General features: G+C 45.6%; 1 protein-coding gene across 3 annotated transcripts in view; it reads right to left on the reverse strand.

Annotated features, from left to right (window-relative positions):
• Positions 1 to 10,928: 10,928 nt before the first annotated feature.
• MUSK (muscle associated receptor tyrosine kinase) overlaps positions 10,929 to 21,066 on the reverse strand; it is a 55,447-nt gene continuing 45,309 nt past the window's right edge. For all 3 annotated transcript variants that reach the window (XM_076362218.1, XM_076362217.1, XM_076362216.1), the window contains 4 exons: positions 19,889 to 20,078; positions 19,380 to 19,571; positions 13,686 to 13,834; positions 10,929 to 11,605 (listed from right to left, as the gene is read on the reverse strand). In XM_076362218.1, the coding sequence (XP_076218333.1) occupies positions 10,929 to 11,605; positions 13,686 to 13,834; positions 19,380 to 19,571; positions 19,889 to 20,078 (1,208 nt within the window). The remainder of the gene's footprint in view (positions 11,606 to 13,685; positions 13,835 to 19,379; positions 19,572 to 19,888; positions 20,079 to 21,066) is intronic.

Genomic DNA, 21,066 nt, shown 5'->3' on the forward strand with positions numbered 1-21,066 from the left:
CCATTTGCTTGTTCAAGCTAGAGTTGTGCTAAGTAAAACTAAGGGTAAAGCATCTCAATGGCTCCAGCACCCTTTGTCTGACGGGTCTCCCATGGGGCTGGTGCTGTACCTCTAGTTGTCCTAGGATTGGCCTTCAATTAAGTCCTGGGCCTGATGGTTTGCCTGATTAGAGCCATGAGTTACAGCTTCCCCTTCCCAGGACTGCAGGTTTAGGTGACAACTACCTGACCTAGCAAGGTCATTTATGTCTCCTTGTTTTTCCCACTGGCTCTCCTTCCACTGCAGTGAAGGACATTTGATTGTTCCACTGTGTCATAAGCATTAAGGAGGCAGGGGACATCCAATGCCCTCCTGTCATTTTGACTTGGGGCCCTCACAGCATGAATTTGCTCTAGTGTAAGTAGCAGACAGCAGTGTTTTGACCGTATCAAAACATACATTTGATTTTAAAGAAGACAAACCTCATAGGAAGGGCACTTCCCCAGAGCTTGCTGTAACTTATTAATTCAGCCAGGCAGCAGATGCCAGGAGGCTATTCCTGATTAAAGTACCTCCGAGGCAAAGGGAAAGGGGAAAGAGGGAGAGAGGAAATTTTCCTTGTCCAGCTGCCATCGAAAGTGTGCATCCCCCGGGAAGACATTCCAGGGGCAGCATTGGGCTACTTGGATTCCCAGCTTGCCAGAAATTACTATATCTGGAATTTGCCAAACTGTTTGGATCCGAGTATAAATTTGTCGCCAGAAGATCTCTAATTACACACAGGAAGCTGCCAGGGGAGGTCAAGTACAGGTCACTCTTATATAACTCCAGCATGAGTATGCAGCAACTCAAAAAGCTACATTACATGATCAAAACTGTCCGGATTCACATCAGCATAGATGTTATAAATCTTTGCCTTGCATAACCACTGACATTACGAAAACCTCGCTGTCAACAGTGAGGGTGGCATTTTCAAGCATGCTCTGAGCAAGACAAATTCTCCCGCTGGCGCCAAAATCAAGTGAAGTTCGACTTCAAGGGCCAGCAAGCAGCACAGCCTATGCAGTGGAAGGGGGAAGGACGAGTCTCATACTTCTGCCCCACTTTTCCTTCCCCAGGAAATGGAGCGGATCAGGAAATGATCCCTGCTGTATCCCACCGTGCCTGTTACTTGGTAACAGTATCAACATGCTTGCTGCTGCTTGGCCAGGACAAATTGCATTCCTCGGGAGGACAGAAAAGCCATCCCAAAAGTAGTCACACCCTTCCTGGGGTGCCTCACGAATGGTCTCCTGCAGTATCACAGTGTCTCTGCAAGGCGGACTTGCAGCAGAATGGTTTCAGCACGAAAATGGCGTGCCCACAAACCATTCTCCTTCCTACCGCTCAGCCAAGCGTTGACCCCAAAACGAATGGGAAGAAGCTTTCTGGAAATGTGGGGACATCCGTGCCGGCGCTGGGGTTCATGTCCTTGCTGGGGCAGCGAGTGCAGGGATTGCCGGCTTTCTTGGCTGTGGGTGGAACTGCCTGCCGATCCAGGGAGCCATCTGAGGATGAATCACGGATTTCCTTGGAAAAAGGCCTGCCCAGGGGAGACGAGGCAGCCAGCTGCTTAGGTTGACGGTTTCAGGGTTTGGAACTGAAAGAATTGCATTTGGCTGCAATCATTTGAAGCCGAGGGACTGATAGCTGGTAGTGACTGAATGGAAAGAGTACTTGCTAAGAAATGCCACTGCTGATGCCGTGTCGGTGTTTTACAAGTAGTGGCATTGCCAAATCTGCAGGAAGAAAATTACTTGATCCTGAAATGTCGGCGCACCATATCAGTTCAACGCAGGGGTAGCCTTAGGGACATGACCAGACTCCAGAAACTGGTGGGGTGTGCATTCAGCTTTCAGCACATGTTTCGCTATGGCTGGCTTAGAGGCAAGGGCTCCAAATGCATGTTTTCTTGATTCTAACTTGGAAAAAGGCTGTGTGCAATGCCAGCCGGCACCGTGGGATCGCAGGGTTGGAGTACCCTGTTGCAGTGCAGGCCCTACATGGGCGGCTGTAGGGCTTCAGCCCTGGCCTCTAGCAATTGCCTCTGCAGATTAGCTTGGATCCTTGCTCTGTATCTTCTAGTCTGTTTTTCATTATATGTCCCAGTTATTTCCCTTCATTTTTAGTACTGTTGCATCTTTGTCAGTGGAAACATGGTGAAGGCTTCAAAAGTCATTGACACAAGTCAGTGGGTAGCAACACTTCGAGGAAGAGTTTTTCTGATCCCCTTGGCCCTGCAGATGCACACAAGGCATTTGCCCATTGAAGGGTGCTCAGATGTTGGTTCAGCAGGTATTATAGCATTATCCAAGAGACACTAAAACACTGCACAGGAAAACAAAGTTAACATTTTTTTGTCCAGCTACATGCCTTATGTCAAATTCAGACCAACCAACTATCCTTCAGGTAGGAGACATCTGTGATCTGAGCCCAGATTTTACAACCCAGGCCCTTTTGCAAATGACTCTCACAATAGAAGCAGTAAATCGGGCATCAGAAGGTCAGACATTTGGTATCCTGACTCCAACTGTAGCCAGCAGATATTTTAAGAAAAGCACCAGATCAGGTCACACCTACATCCATAAAGTAAGTTTTTTGCCCTGTGTTCCTCTAAAAGCTTCTAGAAAACAGCACTGTAAGGCATTGAAACCATCAAATTTAATGAAAATTGGTGGGCCTCCCCTGTGTGAATTGGTGAAATCTCTTTTCTTTTTTCTTTAAATTTGTTCATGCTTTTGGCATCTGTAGCCTCCTGTGCATTTTTTGCTTCCTTGTTGTTACGTTCATTGGAGGCCCCTTCATTCCTGTGTTGGGAGAAGCAGTGAATAATTATCAGCTCCGCTAACCTCTGAGTAAAGTTAGAAGGATTTCCAGTGAAGCCACAGAGGATCTCAGAGTCCCAAAAGGATGAACTGTGCATATCTTTTATCATAGACAGAGATACTTTTATCCCATGTGTAAGATTTTAATCTAACGTTTTATCTCAAGTTATTTTTAAAATGTTCTTGCTAACAGATAATCCTTTGTCTGGAGTGGCATAAAAGGGCAAATGTGTAGTAGCAGCTACTTGACTGTATGGTAGCTGTCCAAGAAAAATATTTGTGCAAGGCTTGCTGAGTCAGGGTATGTTTCCAAATAGGTAGTGTTTCCCTTTCATTGACAGGATTTATCTCATGCAAGCCAAATCCAATACTCTGCTGCCCTGCACACTCAGGGAAATAGTGCACCTCGTTTGCAAAAGAGACAGCAACGCTGTTCAGCACAGTATGTAAGTATCAGTGTCCTGTCTGCACGTGGTGTGTTACACAGTAAAATCAATTGGCCAAAAACGTAACTGTTTTGTCTAGACAGGTGCCACCTGGTGCCCAGAGAGTATGTCACAATTTTTCACATGCTAGATTAATGAGAGGACAGATCTTTAGCACGCTTTGCTATTGACTTGAAGATCTCACATGCAAGACATACCGATACCAAGTCGTCTTGTCCGTTCCCCTGCCAGTCCACGACTGTTGGACTGTGGTGTGCTACCGACGCCAAGCTATAAATCAGGCCAGTTTCTCTTGAAATGGAGCCGAGCAGCAGCCTAGCAGCTCGCAGATCCTCTTAGCGAACCTCATCAGGGCGAGTAACGACACCCAAACACAAGTGGCTTCGCATTGCTGGAGGTTTTGATCTGAACACTTTGTACAGTCCTCGCCAGGAGCTCTTTCTAAACAAGGCGCAGCCTCCCAGCCCCACGGAGACTTGCAGCCATATCACACATCATGTACTCGCCAGGGGCAAGGGTAGTGCCGATCTGAGCAGGCGCCACGCAGCCAACATCCCTTCGCCGCCGTAGGAGTCATGGAAACATGCACTTTGTTTGCTGGCGCTGCCTCGCTCCGCAGGCGTGCACCTGCCCAGACCTTGCAGTCAGATGAAAGCAGTGCAGTGCTGGGAGGAAGGGGGGGGGAGAAGGGAGCAGGGCCGTCCTGCTGCTTTTCCTTGAGAAGAGCACAAGGCGTGAGGAGTTCAGGGTCTTGGAGCACCAAGACAGCTCACTGTGCTCCAGAACAGGAGGAACGATAGCAAAGGCACTGGAAGTAAATCCCAGGCAAAGCCAAGTGAATCCAACATGGGAGCGAGCGCGCCTGGTATTGCATCCCTTGGGAAAATGGCATGCTCCTCCGGTGAGGAACGCCCCATTCCCTGCTGCCCTTTCCACGCAGAGATCCTGTGTCATCCCGCCGGCTCCCAGCCAGCCACGGGAAGTTCCCCATCTTCACCATAACCAAAGCCCGCCTGTTCTCCAGTGTCGCTGCTGTGAAGTTAGCACCGCTTTAAGTAAGAAGTTAAATTTAGCACAGCATGAGCTCACCATCCAGAGAGTGAATAACCCCCATTCATTCATCTGGCGCTCCTCGTTTCTGCACAGATCCCCTCTTCCATTAAGTTGTTTGTTTACATAAAAGTTTGCTAGCCTGTATAAACTCCCAAGCTGCAACACCTCTTTTACATAAGAGCCATAGGGGAGGGCAGATAAACATACGAGTGCCTCAGCGTGTTCACTCATGCCCAGTAGAAATGTATAGTGCGATTATCGCAGAGTCGAAGTGAACACATCAGCCTATAAATGGCATGAGAATTAAAGCATCCCAGCAGACAGAAAAAAATATTTCTTCAATAAAATAATCAATTAATTAATTGATTGATTGCATGTTAGTCCAAATCTGTCATAAAACATCCTGTCTGTCATTTGCTGATGAAACTGTTATTTACTTAATCCTAAATTTGCGGGACACTAGAAGATGCTGTGTTAGCACAGAAATATGTCAGTCATATAAAGCACGACCTTCATTTCAGGCTAGCACCTCCTGCGTTGAAGAAAATTGTAGGTACTGGCTTTAAGGGCAGCTTTGAGCTCCTCAGATATCACCCCTGATGCAGTTACAGCTGGCCACTGTACTACCGGTACGGAGAGCTGCCTCTAGGGAATGCTCTTGGCTAAATACAGCAAGACTATATAAAAAAGTGAGTTTCTAAAGATTTTCCAGTGAATGAGTGCGTATTTTCTCTCCTAAGGTTGAGAAACTTGAAAAACATCCATGACTTTATTACAGCAGGATCTATGTCTTTGGTGGAGTTGGTAAATTGACAGGATTTTTCTTTTTTTTTCCTTCTTTTTCCTTCTTGCTAATAAGAAAAAGATCCTAGTCCTGCATTTGAGAACCACTGGCAGCCTCCGATATCTTTACGAAATATGAAAAGTAGTTTTGCATTTACTTCAGAGCTCCACACTGGCAGCAGAGAGGGGCAGCTGCTCCCACGTCACCACGGTGTCAGAGACTTGCAAAGGCCTCTTAGGACCTCAAGTTTCCTTTGACGAAGCGAGATGTCATTACATCCAGCTGAAGATGAGACGTTTTAAACAGCATGGAAATGGGTGAAGTGAAGGTTTTGAAAGACACAAGGAGAAATTTGCACAGAGGACTGACTGAAACCTCTTTCTCCTCCCCCCCCCAAAGCGTGCTTCCTCACCCTGACCATTCCCATACACACACACACAAACACAGGCATATGCACTCATGAGAACACAAATAAAAGCCAGGGAAAATGAAATAATCCGTTACACGCTTCTGCTCTCCCCAGCCATGTGTTACTGTCATTGCTTCACACAGGACGGCCGATGTTACCACTGTACTACCCAAAATACTCAGGGTGACTCATGATGCTGGGGACGTCTGCTTGTGCTGGCCGGTTCAGGTGATCTCAGAGGGGGTCTGGAGGGAGGGGAGCCTGGCAGTGATCGCGCTGCTGAAGACAATGGGTTCTGTCATAAGGTCAACCTTTTAGGCCGGGCTAAAAACATGTGTCTCTAAAGATTCAAATACCACTTAGTTTTGTGATGGGAAATGAGGGTCCCACTTCTCCTTGCACCTTGAAAAAGCTTGGCATCTAAGAGCCAACCCTTTTAATGTTATTCACCCCAATTGAAAGGCAAAAAAGTAACTATTTTCCTAGTTCATTATTGACTTTCTCAGTGAGGATAATATTTACAAAACACGGGTTTTTTTCGTAAGATTTCAAGCAAGACTATTTGCAGAAAACATTTTACATTGTATTTGGACAAAAAAAGAAAGAATGTACTTCATGGTTTGCCTGGCTAACTGTAGTCAGGAAATTTGGTTTTAGTCCCCAGTTCTAATTGTCAAATATTTGCAATGAATTTTAAAATAGTTAAAATTTCCATAGACTTACTGAATGAGTTCATGTTCAAGAATCGTGTGCAGAAAAAGGAGTTATGACTTTTTATATAAACCCATCAGTGACAAACTTTTCTCAGCTGTGTTCTATAGACAGCAAACTCAATTCCCTTTTGATTTTATACCGCATTTTAATTCCCAGCACATCTAGGTGTGAGATCGGAATCCGGGCACAAATGCCAGCAGAAATCAGGAGGGAGGCAGATGTCATTCCCACCTACATGAGACATCTTTCGCATTGGGAAAGTGGTCAAAGGACTCCAACCCACGCTGCTGTAAAAACACCCTCCTTTCTCTTCTTCTCACATCTTTAGTGTCAGGACAGGGATCCGTCGCGCTGAGAGCCCAGCGCTCTTCCACTCTGACCTGGACGCCGTCCTGCAAAACGGCCTCCTCCAGAGCAACCTGACCAGCTTCTTCGTTCGAAGCGTCTCGTTCAGTCTATAGTCTCTTAATGTGTTCCTATAGCACCCAATTTAACCCATCAAAACAACATGCCTTTGAGTGCACATAATAGGCTAACTTACAACTGCAATTGCCTACAGTATAACCACTGTGATATTAAAGCTGTAATAAAGCTGTTTTAATAAAATGAAATACAACCATTTTCAGAAACAAATACAGTGCTGGAGGAGGAAGAGAACAGACATATCGGAATTAGTATTATCCTTTTCTGATATCTCTTTATTCTATAAAATATTGCACACATGAGTTACACAGGTTGGGATAATGAGAAATGTACATCTCTGCTTGGGATGTCTTTCAAAGCCATCATTCGTGAAATGTGTAACAAACAATCACAGAATAATAATTGTTATATACCCTTGGAGAAATGAGACCAGACAGTGAAGTTTAGTCCACAATGTGTTTGAGAGGCAATTCCTCTAAACAAAATTTGATCATGTTGCAGGCAGTGTCCAATCAATTATGGAATTTATGCTTTTAACACGCATTTTAAATGCAACTGTTAAACAGAGTCACAGAAACATGAGAGGATTTCTGTGCTGTTTGGCTGATCAGATTTCACAATATGTCATCCAGGATAAAGTTCTGTATGTGCTGCAAATGCTCTAGGCAGGGCACTTGCAGAGGGAATGGGTACATCAAATGTGCTGCAAATCCTCTTCTTCTCAGGGTTCTCATCCAGTGCCACTCACTGCAAGGCTTCCTCTGCCATCAGTGGGAATGGGAATTGAAGCACCAAAAATGTTCATTTTTGGTTCATCCTCTTTCTCTGCAGGAATTATAAATCCAAACTAAAGACTGTAAAATATTTTTGTTTCCAAACAACTTTTTGAGTAATAAATTTTCCTTTCTCTTCTACTCTCTCACAATCTCTTTGTTTACTCCCATTCAGAATAATTTGAGTTATGCGATAGTTATACAGAAAGTCTAGAAGTCTCTGGAGTAGCAAACTGTACAACATACATTGAAGAAAGCAGACGTCTCAAAGAAAAGGAGGAGAAAAGAAAGCTGTGAAAGAAGGCAAACGGCTAAAGCAATTCAACCTCCAGCTTTTAGCAAGCTGAAAAGTGTACAACAGGAGGAAACTCTCAGGGGAAAATCCAGCTACGCGCCAAGGCAGCAGAAGGTCTGTCTACCATTTAATCCTCAAAGGACATCACCATTTAGGTGCTAAGCCCTCCTGCTGGATCACGACGCAAAAGTGATTATCATCCTTGGAGAGCATGCTGCAGAGAGATTCTCTGTGAGTCGATCTTGAAATGATCTCTTTCCTTTTATGACACAGGAAGCATTTTCCATCCCGACCTGCAGTCATTCACTACCACACATTTTAATGCATGCTTATAATGCAAAGGCTGGAATGCTTGATGAGGAAAACCAAATTTTCCACTCTTTTATAACTGCAGGCCCACCTTGATCTGAACATGGGGTCACTGAGAGAAGGATTTGAGCTAGGAAAGCGCAATGAAAAGGGCTACCCTTCTGAGTTTGTGGGAGTCCTTCTTTCACAAAGAAAATGAGAGAAACTTCATAGCATGTGACATTACAGGCATCTAACTTCATCCGACATGAAAACGAGAAGAAAACCATGATCATGGTTTCAAAGCAGTCTAGATGGGGGAAATGGAGAGCGAGCGACTGAAGCCAGCACTGGGATCCTAGAAGGCAGAGAGGCAGGCTGTCCTTCGGACTGTAAATGAGTGTGTTTGTTCACTTTAGCACATGGTGCAGGTTTTACAACCTAATCTGGTGCCCTTTGCTTGGTGTAAGATGCTTTCCAGATTAGGAGGAGGTGCTGGGTACCTGGACCCACACCACTACCCACATACAGGTCTGACCCTGCCCTCTCTAAAGAGAGTGACAAAACCCTTGCTGCCACGAGCACTGCAAGGCTCTTGAATTTGCACCCTCCGTTACAGAGATGGAGCAGCTGCTGGGCTGTGCACTGGGGCTCATCTCAGCAGAGGCTGCAGGCACCTCTGCTCAGCTGGGGGTGCAGCACACCCCCCATACCTCCAGACTCACATCCTCACGCCTGCCACAGGGAGGACAGCCAGGTAGCTGGCAAAACCTGACAGAATTTAATGCTGAGGACTGTGAGGTGGTCATAATGTGGTAACAGGAGCTATGTAAGCATCCCCAGTAATTATTTTATTTAAATTGAGGGCTCTGGGGTTCTCAAAGGGGAGGGGTGTTTAGCATCCAGACCTCAGTAAACTGTTGTGTCATAGTAGCATGATGGCAGGACTGCTAAATGATTAAGACAGCACTGGTCATTTTTCGCTCACTGTGCAGATATCCAAGCATTTTTAGCATTTTAATGTTTTGCAGCCCAAGCAGAGCTTCCTCTTTCTTCCCACTGTCTTGGGTAGCTGCGAGCTCTTTGCTTCAAGTGAAATTGACACCAGTGGTCTGAAAACACTAAACTATGCTCTTGTGGCCACAACCAGAATGAACTATGGTTATTTAAAAAAAAAGAAAAAAAGAAGAAGAAGAAGATAACATTATGATGTAGCAGAGATTAGCTCACATTATAGGAAAACAGCAGAGGAAGGTACGTGCTTTCCAGTTTTGTTCTTTGTAATGGTTAGCAGAGGTTTTCAAGCTTATTTTTCAGAAACCAAGGCTACTCCTGGTAGCCCTACAGATGGCTGCTCTCCACTGCTGTTTCTTGGATAGACTCAACCAGTGTGTCTCAGTTACGGAAGCCACACCAACTGCTCACTCACTGGTGCTCCTACTCTGTGGGGATAATGCACAACCCTGCCTCCAGCTATATTCCATATATTCAGCAATGAGGCTCTGGGACAACTGCTCCTCACCACCCAAGGAACTAAAAGGTAAAACCTGTCCTCAGAGACACACAATTTCTCTGAAGTATCCATTACAATATGGAGAACTTTTAGCAGACATTTGGTGTTTAGAGGCGGGCTGTGGACCATATGTAACCAAGGCAGTCTCATCTTTGCCCTGCAGATGGACAGTCTGCAACACTTCGTGTGGAGTGTGAACTCCCCCTTTTTCCACCTTCTCCTAACTGACAGGTTGTCTCTGAAGGCCACTGATGGCAGGCATCCACCTTCCTTATTTCTGTGCCTGTAAACTGCAGCACAAGGGAAGGTGGCCAGCAGATGTTGCAGTGGAGCTTACAGGGGTTAGGAGCTGCTGTCAGGAAAGGAAAACCAGAAACAGGAGGCAAAGATAGGCGAGAAAAGAAGAGAAATAAGTAACATAACCTGCCACATTTCTGCAAGAGGGGCTGTGTTTCTCCCTGCTCTCAGCGCAGCGAGGACCATACTGAAGGCAGAGGCAAATAAATACACCTTGTAGACCTACCAGGCGCAGGATCAGGCCTTTGTGCTGAATTTTTCCCTTAGCACCAAATGGATTTGTTGCAGGGGAAAGCAGGAAAGATGGGCTGCAATGCTTGAGGCAAGCTTTTGGGCGAGATCTTAACAAACATCAGACGAACCTCACTGTGGACTTCCCACTTTTGAAAATGTAAGGCTCTGTGCTTGACAGGAGTTTGCTCATCCGTGTAACATGAGATGCAGGCGGCTGCCAGTGGTCCTGCAGGCTCCTGTTTTGACTCTGTCAATGTTATGTTCATGAATGTCAAAGGGGAGGTGGAAGTTAAAAAGAAAAAGAAAGTGGCCTATGGCTTCAGAAACATCCCTTTTCTACAAAAGTAAGTTAGTATGCAAAATAAAATAGTAAACAGTATCCCCAAAAAGATTGAATTCTGCAATCTTTTTTTTTTTTTAAATAATACTTGAAAACACATGAGGAAGGGAAGAAAAAGCTAAAAGCCAAGAGCGTAAATACAGAAGGACATGGAGGGACCTGTTAGGAAGGGAAGTGCCACCAGCAAAACGTTGGTTTGCTTTCTCTGGGGAACTCTGTGCTCCTGGAAATGCCTAATATAGGTACGGAGTTAGCATGGCCAGCACCCTGGCCAACCCGAGGAGTCCAGGCTTGGTGGCCAGGGCTCAGCCCTGTCATTTGGGAGGTATAGTCCCACTAAGGAAGGTAAAGCCCACCGTAGGGGGGGTGCAGTCCACACTTCTTGTTTGGCAGAGGAACAAGCTGTTTCTCTTTCCCCTAAAGCAGGGCTTTGCATGGAGCCGCTGCTCAGGAGCCCATGGGCCGGTCCGAGTCAGTCTGGACAGGTGGACACGGGGGACCCCCCCAGCACACCCCTCAGACTGACGGAGTGGCCACGGCCCTCTCGTACATGCGCTCCAAGATGCGGTGGATGCTGGCAAAGCCTGGCCGGTCAGCAGGCAGCTTGCTCCAGCAGAGGCGCATCAGGTTGTAGAGCTCCAGGGGACAATTGTCCGGGCAGGAGAGGACGTTCCCATCCCTCACATAGTAGATGACCTCCTCATGAGCCATCCCATAGTAGGGCTGCATGCCATAGGTGAAGATCTCCCACAGCACCACCCCGTAGGCCCACACATCAGACTCTGTGGTGTAGCGGTTGTAGAAAATGGACTCAGGGGGCATCCAGCGGATAGGGATGGCATCATTCTCATTTGCTTTGTAATAGTCGGCTGAATACATGTTCCTTGAGAGACCAAAATCAGCGATTTTGACCACCATGTTCTCCCCCACCAGGCAGTTTCTAGTAGCCAAATCGCGGTGGACAAACTTGCGCTCAGAGAGGTACGCCATGCCGGCAGCCACCTGCTTGGCAATGCAGAGCTGGCTGGTGCAGCACAGCGCCAGGGGGTTGGGGAGGCGGATCCGTGCGTCCAGACTACTGTGCACCAGGCTGCAGAGGTTGCGGGGTGAGCGGTCACGCAGGTACTCGTTGAGATCCCCGTAGGCCATGTACTCGAACAGCAGGCACATCGGTTTCCCAACAGCACACACACCTGGAAGAAGATAGATGCACCACGCAGGTCATTTGAGTAGCAAAGAAAGAGGGTTCTGTTGTGCAAAACCAAAAAAATCCAAAAATACTTACACAAAGGGGAGACTTTCAACAATGCATGAAGGGACAGAGAGAAAGGTGAAGCATGCAAATACCATCAAGTTTGCATGCATCCCTTTGTGTCTTTGTAGCTCCTTTAGCAGGGATCTAATGCTGAGCTCTGTGGGAGATGCTAACAAGTCATGCAGTTGCCTCATTTGTCTGGATATCCCAGGAAAAAGATACACTTAATTAATGTTTAATTAAGACCCCAATTCTGCTTAAGTTGGCATTAACAGAAGTATTGCCTCTTCCTCGGTGCAACTGGAAGGACATACTGTCAGGAAGTAAACTTTATAGTTCTGATCACAGTATTTTTAAATCCTTTTGTTTGTTGTAATTATTGTATTTATACTGTAATGGGTGTAGGGGCTACACATATGCAGGAAGATTTCAGGAGAAATCACAAGGGGCATGTCCAAGGGTTCAGTGGGATACTTGAAATGCAAAGACACTCCCATTACAACTTCTTCTTGCTTTTTCTTTTTTTTTTTAACAGCTCATGCAAAAAATGTTGGTTGCAGAAATTACTTTTGCCATGACAGAAACTCAAAAATGAAAGGAAGACAAAGAAAAAACAGATATCAGAAAGGAGAGATTTGTCATATCTGATGGGTGCAGAACCTAGTCCCACTGAAGGGCACATGCTTGGCCCTACACCAGCTTTACTGGGGGCCAGCATCAGTACAGGACACCACTCCCACCAGTTTTACTCAGCATACAGTGATATGGCAAAAATATTTGTGTGCCTGTTATTGAATTGCCAGCCAGCAAAAGCCGGCATTTAAAATGTATGTGTTTTGCTTTCTTAGGGCCATCATTTAGCAATTGGTGATCCAACTTATTGTGAAATCTGAAATTCTTGTTTATGACCTAACACTTGAATCTCTGAGGAAAAACAGATAGCTGTTCCCCATGTGATAAAATCAGGATCTGACAAGCATGAGGAGTGTATATGAGAGCTTTATCATCTAAGCTGTCTTCAACAACGTGGCTGTTTTCTCCACACACCCATGATGTGAAACTAGTTTATTCCTGCACCTTTGCCCTTTCCTGACCTAAAATGTGTTGACAATAAACACAATGTTTATTTGAGTTTGGGGCATTTCCTGCTTTTTTGTTTCTGTAGCCAAAGTACTTGTATCAACCCAGCTTTCCCCAAACTGGAATTTATCTATTTCCAAATTTTGTGGAGCTTCCTATTGAAATAAATTAAGATCTCAGCTGCCTGTTCACAGGGATCAGACCTGCACACAACAACTTAGAGCAGGATTGCCAGGTGAAGGTGGCTAGCAACATCTACTTCAGTAAAAAACTGAAAATTTACTGAAATAAAATTTGGTTGGCAGCTTTCTTCACAGAAGAATGCCCTATTAGCCAAGCTGCAGCATCAAGACTTTCTAAAAAAACCAATAAACTGGGGTTTCCTTTCAGCTGGGAAAGGAAGGAAGAGACCATTTTTGCGGTTAGCTTTTTTTGTTTATTTGTTTCATTTTGTTTTTTTAATGCTGGTGAGCGTTCAGACATCACAATAGTAAGTGGGACCCATAAAACTAACAAGACTTGTTCCTGGTTTTTTTAAGTACCCACAAAATAAATCACAGCTCCAGGAAGCTCATGCCTTCCCTGTAAGACATCTGTGACAATGTTATTAAGCTGGAAGCAGAGCTAGGCAGCAAGATGGTCAACAGTATACTCAATGCAGGACAAGGAGGGTTTATTATGATGCACCATCCTGTCAAGGCAACAGCATCAGACCTACATTTTGAGACTCGTTCTGGTGGGCAATTTAGCAGAGCATGCAGTGGCACATAGAAAAGCTCACCTCTTTTGCAAGAGGCATCTTCTGTTGCAAAAGAGACCAGCATTGCCATTTGCATTAATTGCCGGTCATGCGTGTGTGTTCACCCCTGCACCCCCAACAACCCCACAGCAGATTTGCAGAAGGTGGTACCCAGTGCATGGGCGCATCATTCAGATACCTAAAAGCTTGACGATATTCGGATTGTCAAACTCTGCCATGAGGGCTGCCTCCCTCTGAAAGTCAGCTTGCATGTCTGCAGACGCTTCCTCCTTCAGCATTTTCACTGCCACCATTGTGAAAGACTCGTAAGGCAGCAGCCCTGGGGCCCTGAAGGGAGAGGGGAGAAAGGAAAGCATCAGTGATGGATGCATGCACACCAAATGTAGGCTCTGTTTCTGATGCAAAAGGATAAGCTGACAGAAAAAAGGAAAGAAGAAAAAAAAAGGTGGAAGGCCCCAGCACTGACTGGAGGAACATGAAAGACCATCTTCACCTCTCGGGCATGTTTGCATTGCATAGTACAGAGACATTTAATTTAGTTCAGGGGGTACTAAATCCAGTATAGCTTTTTTTGATCACTGTTCTTTCTGCTTACAGACTCTTTACCATGACTGGTAAAGAGATAAATAAATAACAGGTTGGTAAGCAATAAGGTCTCCCTGGGTTGGAGGTCACATCAAAAACTTCATGGAGCAGGATGGACTCCAGTCCAAACAATTTGCTTTTGGGGTGTAATGACTGAGCTTACCAGACATAAAAATAAACCTATTTTATACGAAAATGTAGAAAGAGCCTCTTTTCACTGCGTCTTGTCCCATACCTGGCACAATGGTGGCATTGGTACATCTGGCTACTATTAGAGTGAAAGTAACAATTAGAGTAAGTATGTTCCCCTGGCTTTGTAAGGAAAATAGCCTTTTGCCACTGTTCTCTGTGTGTGTTCGTGTGTGGCATGTGCATGTGCCTGTAGTTCAACAAGTTATAAACCCATTAGCTAATTTCAGCTGAATTTAACGTGTTGGAGCTGAGGTCTAGGAAATAGTTATGCTCCTGCAAGTTTTGTGGAAACAGGTGACAGGACAGAAGGGCCAAAGCCTACAGGTGCCCTGCCTGAAGAACAAGGTAATGTGTGAATACACCCGTGTTAAGACACTAGTGAATCTTCAGCTAGAGCTTAGAGACACAAATCCATAGGAAACAGAGCTTCCTGACTTAGAGCAACACAGACTCATTTTGTTTTCTTATCCACAGGTCACTGCACCCTCAACAAGTTTAATTAGATGGGCTTGCCAAAGATTTAGGGGTAGCTGTTGCCAATGAAGAGTAACTTTCCACTCTTCAAACATGCGTCAAACCTCAGATGTGCATTTTGTTGCCCACACTAATTCTTCCCAGGGGTCCTGCAGTTAAAACGCACTCCTTACAGGTAGCCGGCCAGAGCCCATGGAGAGTGGTGCCCATTTATGTGTCATGTTACTATGCCGGCCCAACTGCTCTCCCATTGCTCAAATGCTAGGTTATTTTACTGCTCAGTAGCCCCAAGAGGAGGTTCCGATTTCCAAAGCAAACTTCCAATTTCCTTGTCATCTACTCCAGACATATGGCAGTTGCAACAGTTGCACTTGGATGCTGTAAATGTCAAATGTCAGAAGATGGCAGGGTGCCCATTGAGAAAGGAATCTCACAGGTGGCCAGATCACAGCTGAGATGCTCGGGCGAGGAGGTCTGGCATGCCAGAGCAGAGAAGCAGACTCCACACTTGTCTGCTACTGCTTCCATTACAGCAAAATGTCTTCCTTTTCTTCCCTTGTGCTGGCAGCAAGATTCCAGTCTAGTAGGAGGGGAGAAGTACCAGCACCTACCAGCTGCTGTCTAATCTCAGCGCTTGAGAAAATCAGCAGCAACAGCCTGAAGAAACCAGTAGAGCATTTAAAAGTAAAAAGAGGAGGGCCTTTATCTCTTCCAAACAGCCTCGTTGTAGATTACCACTCATCACTGGCTAGCAGACCTAGTGCAGTGCCAAAGCAGGGGCAGGCACAGCTCCATCTTGCATGCTTCAGAGCGAGAAAATCACCCCAGGCTAAAGCCTGAAGTACACCCATCCACCTACTCTTCACTGAAATCCTGTAATGTAAACTAACGTAAATGTAACTTAAGTGAGATTAAGCCGCACAAGGCCTTTTAATGGGCCTTCAGGCAACAGCAAGTGATTTCACCCTTGGTAACTCATGTGCTCCTTCAGCCCATTTCTTAGCAGACCTGGGAAAATCACACTGATCTGGAACAGAGACAGACTCTGTTTGCAGTCTTGGCAGAGAGTTGTTGAAGTTGACCCCTTTGGTGCCCAAAAGACAGTCTTTGCACAAAGGGATAGAGGCACATCTGCAGGGGAGCAACGGGAAGCTGCTGCTTCTGAAATTGACCAAGACAATTCAGGTGGCAGGCCAGAATGTGGAGTGTTTTCTAGAAAATAGGTAAACTTCTTCTAGAACTGGGGAGCATCAACAGAAATTACCTTGGGTTTCCTCTCTCCTGATTAAATGCTTAGGAGAAATGTCCACTCTGTGCACAGGAGGGACAGCAGCTGTCCTCTCCTTCTTCACCATCAATGGATTTGTGCAACACTGGCAGCATTTGGCTTTTAGGTACCTGCCATTCAAAGAACTAACCAGCGGTGCAGCTAGGGATTTTGCCCAGAGCCTACCTACAGAGAGTGCCTGACTTTAAGTTTCCAGTCAGGTTTTCTTTCCAGAGCAGTAACTGTGAAAAAACTAAGGAGCAGCTTGAACCTATATTTAAGATTTTGTCCTGTCCCCCATCTTCCCCAGCATCACAGCTGGGTAGCTTCTGTTAGATCATTAAATGATGCAATTAACATCTACTGAGGCTGGTGGAGAACTATCTTTACCCTATCCTTTGGAGAAATTTGTACATGGGCAGGAGAGTACTCTGAATTGGCAGGGGCTTGTTTTGTTGTGGTTTTTTTTAATTAACATCCACACAGTTTTTCAGCTATATTTGAGACAGCAGGTCAAAGAAACACCCTTTGCACTTGGAAAGAACTTGAGGAGACTTCTGTCAGAGAAACTCCGACCTTAGGGACAGCCTTGTCTCTTTTGCAGAGATGACAAGCTGTGCCTTTGCAGTGGGGGTGTACTGGCCTGCTAGCAAAGACCCCACATCCAGGCTTTTAGGCAATTCTGGGTTTCAGGCTTAGCCTGGACCATGCAGCTCCAGCTCTGGGAGAAAGCTTGCATGCTGGTCTGCGTTGAACCACACAGGGCTGGTGTTCTGGTGGCCTGTGGGGCCAGTGTGGTCCTCCTGGGACAGAGGATCCTGAGTCGGCCATCACGACCCAGTTGGGACAGATCTGAGCCAGGTCCTGAAGCTTGTCTTAAGTACATCTGTTAGGGTAACTGGTTACTTCCTCATCCTTTCCAGTGTGAAGCTGCCCCTGTGAAGACGGCAGCCTTTCAGGAGAAGCTAGTAAATGATAGCCAGACGCTTCCTGTCCTAACATGTTGCTTGACCCAGGAATGAGTAAACACTGAATCAGGACTCACAGCAAGCCAGCTGGCAAAGGCATCACTGGCACTGTGCGCAGAGCTGTGTTTACAGGAGAGGGAGAAACATGAGACCAGGAGAAGTAGGAGGGTTGCTAAACTTAGCTCAAGATGTCCATTTAACACACGTAGACAAGTACATTTTATCCATCTGAGATGGGAAGGCAATGATTTGAGTTGTGATAGCTTCGGTAACCTGGAGGGATGCACAGCTGGCGCTACTGGATCAGCAGTCTGCGCTGATCTGCCAGTGGTGCACAGAAATGCCAGTGGCTTAAATGTTCCCTGGAAATATAAGGCCTTGGAGGGACTTTTGATAGAGATATTAATAAAAATAAGGAAGCCCCTCAGAAGCAATATTTCTGTGGCTCCTTCCCTGAGCCACAGAGAGCAGGCATTTCTCAGGGTACGGTACTCTCTACTTTGCAAATGCTGGCTAAGAAGATGTGTTGCTTTTTTTCTTCCCCCCGTCTCTTTTTCTCCCAGTTTCCACTGACACTAGCAAAAAGTTTTAATTAAAAGAAATTGCAGCACTGGGTGGGTGAAAGCCACATAAAAGATCTCTACACCACTTTAACACTTGCTTAACCCAGTGCTTTAGTGACATTTGAAAGCCCTTTGAGAGGTCCTGCTCGATGTGGGTGAGAGTCTTTTCCAGCTCAGAAAGGTCTGTGCAGCACTTAAATTATATTTAAGCTCCCAGCACAGGGCCAAAGCAGCACTTGGCAGGAAGACCGCCTGCCCTGCTTGTGCACCCGCAGCGTGGTGAAGACCCCAGCTGCACGAGTGGAAGGTGACAGTCTGCAGGGCATCTGAAGCACTGTTCTGAGGCTAGGACAAGGGCTGCCCCATGCCCCTGTGCCGGCTGGTGCGTGGCAGCCCCAGCACAGCTGTGGCACAGTTCCTACAGCCTTGTTCTCCTTTCAAGCTCAGATGCGTTTGGCTTTGCCATCCAGGCTAACAATCAATCACAGGCTAAGCATCTGTGATTTTCCCGTTGCACACCCTTCAAACTTTGTTAATTTTAGCTCTCTCTGTATTAAAGAAAAGTAAGCCAGCATTTCTTCCATTAGAAAAAATGTATCCCTTCGTTAGAAAAAAAATCCATCACAGCTATTGAAACTGTTTCCCCGCTCTTACACACTTAACCTGCACGTAACTCATTTCCTAGCAGATACATCAACAGCATAACGATAAACATGTCATATCTGCAATTATGACTGCATTTTGCAAGGGCAGTCCTTTGTCTTTGAAGTCAATGGGAGCAGTCCCACCAGGCAGGTCTTGGCCTGGGGTGGGACACTGATACTCCCCTGTTTTTTTTAAGGTCATCATACACTACTCCAGATACAGCTACAAAATCAGCCACATCCCAGACTTGTTAACTGTAAAGGGCAAAGAAAACCATCCTGTAAACAGGATGTCCAGTTCCAGTAAACATGGAACTGGACAGTTTATCTAGTTTCTTTCAGAAATTTGGGGATGGGGTTTTCCAAGGAGACCAGTACTGGCCAAAGTCTGTTCTGCAGAAATTATGGACTCTGTCAAGGCTAACAAGACGCTCTCCATCCACCTCAGTCTAGGAAGGACTGGGTTAATCTCTGGGGTTTTCAGTGAAACATTTTTCGCATTTGAAGAAGTGCATGATCTCACCTCCTGTGAGATTTAACAGAACTGGGATCTCATCTAATACCTTAAATTTAAAACAGGCAAAAATGGCTGCAAATTCCAAGAATAAAAAGTGAGTAACTAAAGGGGACACACACAAAAAAAAAATATTGGCCTAAGTGGGTTGGGTTTTTAGGGGATTTTTGGTTTGGTTTGGTTGTGCCACTGAATCAAATGGAAACTGGATTCCAGATACAGGGCCTAACTGTAGCATGACACATTGCCCTCTGTGGTAATTACTGGCCAGTGTTGGCATTATAATGGAGGACACCACACACTGACAGTTTGCAAATACTGGGAAATGCAAGAATTTCACAATAGGTCACATATCACAGGCAATACTCTTGGCAAAAACAGTGATGATAAATTTAGCTAAGCTTTACACCAGACTTTGGTATGTGAGTAAGACATTGCATCTACTAGAGAGAAGAACAGGAGAGCCATTTGTGACAAAAGTTTAACAAATATCAACAGAAAGCAGTGAACAGAAACAATTATTCAAGCATGAGTGTACTATTTGGTACACATGCATTTGATTTTGGTTTGAGTGAATGAATTTCCAGTGCCCAGATAAGTGGTTGCCCAACTGCCAATTTCTCCCAGGTACCTCCAGATAGAGAGGACTCACGCAGGCAGCTTACCTTGCTTGGAAGACTCTCCCAAATGCTCCTTCCCCGATATCTCTCACATATTCAATATTGTTCCTGGGATACTCCAGACTGAGCAATTTCGGATTGAGGAGAAGGGGCATCCGCTGGTACATTGGATTGGGATGCAGCCGGTCCAGGAGGAGTTCGGAGGGCAGAGTGGTGAGCGTCGGTGTCTCTGACTCCCTGAAACGACAGAGAAGTTTTCAGTCAGTGTCTGCACAGCTCCCAACCAGGAGATAACTAGCTGCATCTCTGCTGGGGCTGGTTTCTTCCAGGATGGAAAAGGGAGGTGCAGCAGGGCTGTTGAAAGAGCCTTGCAGCAAGGTGTCATGCCATGTCCCCAAAACCACCAGGCCAGCTTCTGCTCTGGCACAGGGACTCGCCAGAGCTTGCACTGGGATGCCACAGGCAAAGGGAGAGCTGCTCCCCCACTACCAGGCCTTTGCAGGGCAGAAACAGGCAAGCCCTCTTTCAAAGCAGCATTTGTTGCCGAGCTTTACCTTTTTTTGTTTTTCCACTGCTTTCGCCGACGGCAGCAAACCAGGGTGACAATGCCGAGGATCACGACCAGGGCAAAGCTGGAGATGATTGAGATGATAACAGTCATGGAGTATGTAGGGGAAAAGGGAGGAGGAGGGGGGAGATTTGGAGTCTCTCCATTTGGTTTTCTTGTTCCTAGTGACAATGATGCTGTAATGCAAACAAAATCAGAAGGTTATGCCTCTGCTCGTTATAGGGCTTTCTCTAAGAGGTATTTATGGAGTCAGCCTGAAGTCCTGGGAATTACTGACATTACAGATACAACTGTATGGCTGCATGAGAGGACCATACTAGGGAAGCCTGGTTTGCAGGAAGCAAAACCCATTTCTGCTTGCCAAATGTGAAAACCCAGGAGCTGGTAAAGGCCAAGACACAGTTCCCATTGAGCTGGGAACACAATTTTAGTAAGGAATGTTTGCACGAGTTACAGATGGGAGATCACATCTGATGTTCTCAACAGTATTCAAATATAGTAATGGCTGCAGTGGGAAAGATCAATGGTCTACAATGTGGACCACAATGTATCACATGTCCTAAAAGGAATCTGCAGGGAGGAGTGTAAGACAAAGTAAGTACCCAGTGATATTTTCCTGAAATATCCCCTTGGCTCCAACAATCTGCATCTCAGTGTCTTCATGGGGCAAATATGGTAAATTTGTGTAAAGTACATTTGGCTGTATCATTAGAAAAAAAAAATTAATATTCAGGTAGCCACCTGCTGAGTACTTTCCAAGACATTCTAGAAAATGCTAATCTGCACATGCAATGATTGAGAACAGAAAGAAATTTAAACCGTTCTTTTTAAGGCCAGTTAACTGTTACTGACTTGTGTTCCCTTAAGTCCACAGCACCCCTGTTCTCTGTGCAAGCAGAGTTGTCTTATTTCCAAACACCGAGATCCAGAAACTGTGCATCTTGGATGAAATACATTTCAAAAATTGTTCTGTTCTTTGAACAAGAAATAACAGAGTCTTAGTTTCAACATCACAGAGCAAAGATGTTTCCATCTTTTTCAGATTTGTTTTTAGTCAGAATTGGTTTTTTATTATTGAAAAAAATCACCAGAAGCAAAACAACTTTGGCAAATATGCCCAAAACTCTACCTTCTCCTCAAAACACAGTGTGGCAAATCCATTTC

Source organism: Aptenodytes patagonicus, chromosome Z (genome assembly GCF_965638725.1).
Source record: "Aptenodytes patagonicus chromosome Z, bAptPat1.pri.cur, whole genome shotgun sequence".
Taxonomy (NCBI): Eukaryota; Metazoa; Chordata; class Aves; order Sphenisciformes; family Spheniscidae; genus Aptenodytes; species Aptenodytes patagonicus.